Source organism: Falco naumanni, chromosome 6 (genome assembly GCF_017639655.2).
Source record: "Falco naumanni isolate bFalNau1 chromosome 6, bFalNau1.pat, whole genome shotgun sequence".
NCBI lineage: Eukaryota > Metazoa > Chordata > Aves > Falconiformes > Falconidae > Falco > Falco naumanni.
In genome coordinates this window covers 44,036,163-44,042,162 of record NC_054059.1, presented here as the reverse complement: position 1 = coordinate 44,042,162, position 6,000 = coordinate 44,036,163, and the positions used below count along the sequence as shown (strand labels likewise).

The 6,000-nt window shown below is 35.7% G+C and overlaps 1 protein-coding gene across 15 annotated transcripts in view; it reads right to left on the bottom strand.

Moving 5' to 3' along the window:
- Positions 1-2,139: 2,139 nt before the first annotated feature.
- STXBP5 (syntaxin binding protein 5) overlaps positions 2,140-6,000 on the bottom strand; it is a 109,061-nt gene continuing 105,200 nt past the window's right edge. For all 15 annotated transcript variants that reach the window (XM_040597175.1, XM_040597178.1, XM_040597177.1 and 12 more), the window contains 2 exons: positions 3,577-3,797; positions 2,140-2,908 (listed from right to left, as the gene is read on the bottom strand). In XM_040597175.1, the coding sequence (XP_040453109.1) occupies positions 2,867-2,908; positions 3,577-3,797 (263 nt within the window). In that variant the 3' untranslated portion in view covers positions 2,140-2,866. The remainder of the gene's footprint in view (positions 2,909-3,576; positions 3,798-6,000) is intronic.

Below are 6,000 nucleotides of genomic sequence, written 5' to 3'. Positions count from 1 at the left end.
AGACACACTATGTATAAACAGATAGGTAGCAGCAGTTTCTTACACTTCCATCAAAAAAAATTAAAAAGTAATAGCTCAATTGTATTTTATAGTTTTCCAGACACTCTAAAAAAGTTTCACACAACTAAAATGCTAGCAAAAAACCCAGGGGTGCTTCCCCCCATGGATTTCAATATACTTTGCTGTACAAAAGGTGCATCACCAATAGCAGAGTAAGATGCAATGATGTGTGTACAACCAACTTCCTTCCACAGAGAAGGAAAAAGGAAGGTTTTACACTGAAATTGTACATAGCCCCTTTTATTGACCAAGAACCACTTGTGTATTTATTTCACGAGCAATCGTTTCATTAGTTTTCAAATCTAGAAGCATGCTTTAAACATATACAACAGAAAAAAAAAAAGATACGACTGTGATAAATTCTGTAACACCAAATAAGCCACTACTCTTCTTGTACTGGCAGATGGTCTCTCATTGTCTCATTTTTTTTTGCTTGCTGGTGGTTGTCAAATGTTTCTTGATGAGAAAGTTAAGTATGCTCTCCTTTCAAGCCAAGGTCGTCTTACATTGAACTGATACCATGATTTGCTGAAGAGTACTTTTGCAATCCTCTCCCCAAGAGCCTGACCAGACTAATTTTCCAGGATTCTGTTGCTCTGCAATATAGTTCATCTTCACCAGGTCAAATCATAACCAGTCATCTCAGTTTATAAATGTGAGATAAGGAAGGGACAAGTGTCAGCTAGGGTGTTTTATTTTTTGAAATGGTATGGATAGTAGTTTATCTAGGTTTTTTTCTAACTGGATTTTTAACAAAGTGTGGTATTAGTTTAAATACACATTAATTAGACACTAAAAAAAAGAAATTAACATGCAGAGGCAAATTGAGTGACAAGCTGAGTTAAGTAACTGGAGTTAACACGGCCTCAGTAAATATGGGACAGAGCCATCAAGAAATCATAATGCTACCTGTTCAAACTGTCATGTTCTCATTTGTTAAGTTCTTTGAGCAGTAGGCATAATATGGCATGCCCTCACACTGGCAACAGAATTCACTTGTCTAATTAAATGTTACTATATATAAAACCAGAAAATTTATCAGTATGTGCTACAAAGCCCAAACATATTTGCCATTCATTTGAAAAATGAATAAAGAACCATCAGCTACTTCAATATTTTGCATCCTTTAAGTGTTTTGTAAGGTTGCCTTATCTATGTACTTACAACATCATTTTACAATACAAACAAAACTGAGGTTTTTCTTTGGCAACATTCAGAACGTGTGTTAAAAAACCCCACACAATGTAATGTTTGGAGAAGAAAACCAAAATGATTAGTTTCAGACAGTGTAGACCTATCAGCTTCTAAGTACTCCCTTTGATAAAAATAAAACCAGTCAGTAACTATTTTGGCTTTGAGGAAAAAAAAAGTCTAAATGAATTTTTGAAATGCGAACTTTTATTTTAAGGAATCCTCTATTTTAAAAAAAGCTCTGGTCATTCCCACTGCACTGCTTAGTGCAGCAGCCATTGACAAGTTAGCGATATTATCGACCTCACCCAAACTGAACGTTATTTCACCAGCTCCTGACATTTTAGTGAATGCCTACCACTGCCCACATTGAAACCCCGTCTTTAGAGACTAGATCCAAACTTTAGGCCAACTGCCTTCAGTTCAGGTGGGTGGGGTGAGATAAGTACTTGTAAAATAGCTCTACTAGCAGGATTTCAAGATTTGCTAAACAATATACTGACAAATATTAAATATTAGATGATTGCCATTATTCATGCATCAGCACCTCCATGAAGTGTAAAACTGTTTGAAAACCTGAGTCCAAGATTATCTGATTTCATAGTAAAGGGGCATCTAGAACTTAAGTTTTGAGCAAAACTAATCTCAGCTATTTTTATTAATGGCTGTAAAGATACATTCTGTTAAACATTTATAAAAATTCACAGCATGAATGGAACCCACAGCCAAGTCTAAATGTTGTATGAACTGAACTAGTAACTATTTTTGGCAAAAAATAATATTTAACTGAGCTGAAGTTGAAGTATTCTTAGCACAATGAAGATGTTACCACATTTCACACTGCACAGCCATAACACAAATGAAAACTCCCAGTATGACACATTCCAGTCATATTATTCACTTGAATTTTAATGCAAAAATTGTGTATTCTCTTGTTTTGCACTTCACAGAATATGATGTGAATACAAGAATACTAGATCAGGGGTCCAAGAAAAGACTATGCACAGGTCAACTATGTATACAATTTTCAAGAAGAAATATTCCAAACTTCCAGCTTTCCCAATGAAAGAAGTGACAGCAAACTTCCAGTCTTCTTCATCAATAATGGTAAATATAGCGAGTCCTAGAGAGGCTAAGTGTAAGTCAACTACTGTCCAGCAAGACAAAACAACTTTATTCCAGCTCTTGGACCCCTGATTTATTGCCTCTCCTCACAGGAGGGTATAACACTGGCAGCAATTACAATAGCACAAAAACTTTTGGCATATGAAGTATTAACACAGGATTGACCCTGCATTGCCCCTGCCCATCTCACACTACGTTTTTTTCCCTTTACCGTTTTTCACATGTTCTAGTTACCTTCTCTGTTCCAACTCTCAGCTAACCAACAGCTAAGAAACACTCAAGTTTGGTTTTCTTCGTGTGTGTTTCTTCTAAATATAAAGCTCCTCAGTTAAAGCCACAACTGAGGTAAAACAGTGTGTGATTTGTGCTAGGAAACGACAGTATCCAATGGTGAATACTCCTTTATATTTAAATGGTCCTGCCAAAATTAATGAAAAACCAAGATTTTTTCATCAGGACAAAATTAAACAGATGTAATCAATGAGCGTCATCAGAATTGATACCACTTCTTGTCTTTGTACTTCAACATCATCTAAAAAATACAAAAAACAATTTCTAATTAATGTTTCTATAACGTATCCAAAAGTACAACGATACAAATGAATTACATGCTTACAAAGCAGCATGAGAAAGGAGGACTTCAGTAAGGCTTCTCAAAACCTTAACAACATTGCTGAACGGTGACGGTTTAGCAAGATGAATTTTCTAATGGTAGCATCACTGCTGATGATCTGGCCTCAGACAGAAAAAGACATTTTTGGGAGAATGGGAAGGTTGCACAGGAGCTTAGGGGGTGGAAAGAGATCTGCATGAACGTGAAAGAGAATGGCCATCCTATGCAGTTACCGAGGGAAAAAAACTAACTCTGACTCATGGGGTTTGCATACAAAAACTGGATCTTAAGAACCAGAGGAATGTCATACAGAGCATTACTCTTGGCTAATTCAGTGACAAGTTCTTTAAGTAACAGGAACTGAGGCAGACTGTATGCTCTAGACCAGGGTGCCACAGGCCAAAGCTGTTTACATTAATACTTAATTATTAGGAGCAATGACTGATAGATAAGTATCCTTTACTAATGATATTGCATTCCCTTTAGATAGCTCTAAAGTGCCTTTGCCAAAGTCAGTTACTTGCAAAACTTAGATTTTTTTGACAGGAAATCAGTTTAATGCTCAGTTTAACATGTAATAGACTCACCTCATGAGCGTGTTTAGAGAAAGAATCAGCACTATAAAGCATAGCTGCAGTTTTTTCTTCCAGCTCTCCTAGTTTTTGTCCTCTTTCATCTAGTGCCAACCGGGCTCGTGCTAGTTCACCAACTACACCAGATGCTGCTCCTTTGACACCTTCAATACCCCCAGGCCCTGGAATATGCTGGGCAAGACTCCTTGATGCCTTCCCAGATGCTGATTCTCCAACTGGAGGCATTTACAAGGCAAAAAAAATGGAATAGTAAGGTTTTCTATCATCTTTACATAAATACCAATGTAACTAGTTTATAAAGAGGTGTCACTCCCTTGCATGGACACTGAACACCTTAATCATAGGCATGATTGTGAGCAAGACTCACTACTTAATGTTACTCGATGTTACTTCTACTCAATTTCATAAATTTGAGATTTTCAAACGTATTTCCAAGTTTCCAGGCAGGTTATAAAATTATAAAACTTTTTCACAGCTCAAGTGTGAAATTAAGAACTCTCTCAACACTGCTAGCATCACAGTTATCAACAGAATTGTGATGGTGAAGTGGTTTTTAACAATACGGCTACTTCACAGGGAAGGTGTTGGGAGTTCAGCAGACAAAACAAAAAAATTTAAAAAATACAAGCTATGGTCAGTTCCAGAAGTGCTTTGCTGGTATAGCCAGCCAGTGTGACTCCACCAGCAGAAGTTTCCTTTGATGGAAGTTCAGTTTGAGATGCAGACACCGGAATATTAGGTGTCTATGCTCCCAAATTATAAAAAACTTGTTAAAAAAAGCGCAATGTAAATAATGAAAAGTAAGTACAGTTGTAAGAAAACACCAGCTTGTCCTAAATTAAACACCCACAAATGGTCAGCTGAACAGCTCTCTAGACACCAGTGACCACACTGAGTACATCTCCTTTGCTCATAATGGGACACCAGCCACCTAGTTCAGTCTAGACACTTAATGGACATTCCAAGCTCATGCTGAATTGTATACTCCACAGATCTGAGTGAAGACTAAAACATTTTTGGATGGTGAAGTCAAACCACATAATCTTTAACTTCTTTTTAACAATTAAATTATGGTTTACATAGGTGTTTTTCACCTCTAGGAAGAATATTAACTTAAGTTGTGGTGTGATATTTCAAGATTTCCTAATTTGATTTTACATTTCTAGGAAGAACAACTTAGATTTCAACTAACACTATAAACATCTTTCTGTGAATTCCCAAGAATTAAAAGGAGAAATAATTTAACCTATTACAGATTCTGCTGTGACCCTCATATTAAATATGACTATTTTAAAGACATTTTCAGATATCTTTTGAATTGTGATTGAACTGACTTTCAGGCTACAATTTATTAGGCTTTTTTCTCCCATTCAATACTATTTTCCTTCTAAAAGATATTTAGCCAAACTTGATTGTGAAAACTTGAAATGATGTAAAGAGATAGCACCTAAGGTTAAAGAGTGCTCTTCTGTTGCCATGAAATGCTAGGTTTTCCCTGTCCCAGTCATACTTATTAAACATAATCTGTGCGCACAAATTTCTGTAATATAATACCTGACCAACCTTTCAAAGTATTACACCTATATAAATACAAATAGAATTTTTAATGCAGAAAGTGACCTCTAAATATTTGATATTTGTTCAAAATGTACAGGCACAAGTAGTAAAGATGAAGTTAATTTTTATCGGATAGATAAAAAGAACCAATAAAAAAGAAGGGATTGCTAGGGAGCCTCATCTGTCTTAACAGCTATGTTTCATATTTTTCTTACAAATAAACTGGTGTAATATGGTGTTTCATCTAGGAAATATTCAAATAAGTGGAAGTTATTTTCCTTAAACATATTAAAATGCTACATGCCACCACAGTAAAAAAATAAAGCTGTTATAAAAAAAATAAATATGAGAAAATGAACAAGTAATAAAAGCTTTGCCAAATCTGAATTTTATTGTCCTATGAAGAGAGGACTGGATTGAACTATCATACAATTCTATCCTTGCCCTCATTCTTTTTGTGTCTCTGCACAAGTTGAATGAGGAAAAGGAATCCAGCAAATGAACTGAAGTAGAATGGAGTTTTAATTTTCTCACTGTCTAGAACAGTGTTCTCCAGAATCAGCTCTTTTCAGTTCAACAGCTTAAGAAAATCACGGTCAGCACTATACACTTCATAAAGATGAATAAAAACAAGATCAGTTGTCCCATTTCTTGTTTTATAATCTACTCCTGAATAAATGAGGTAAAGGAGTCTGTGAGAAAACAGTACCAAGCTTTTCTGGTCGTCTTGGTAAAGTGTACAACGCATAAAAGCTATGAAAAAGTATTTGTCATACCCTTTTTTACTTTTCTCTTTGCAAGTGTAATGTTCTATGAACATAGGTAACATTTCTCAAGGATCACTGGCTTCCTTGGGTAGAA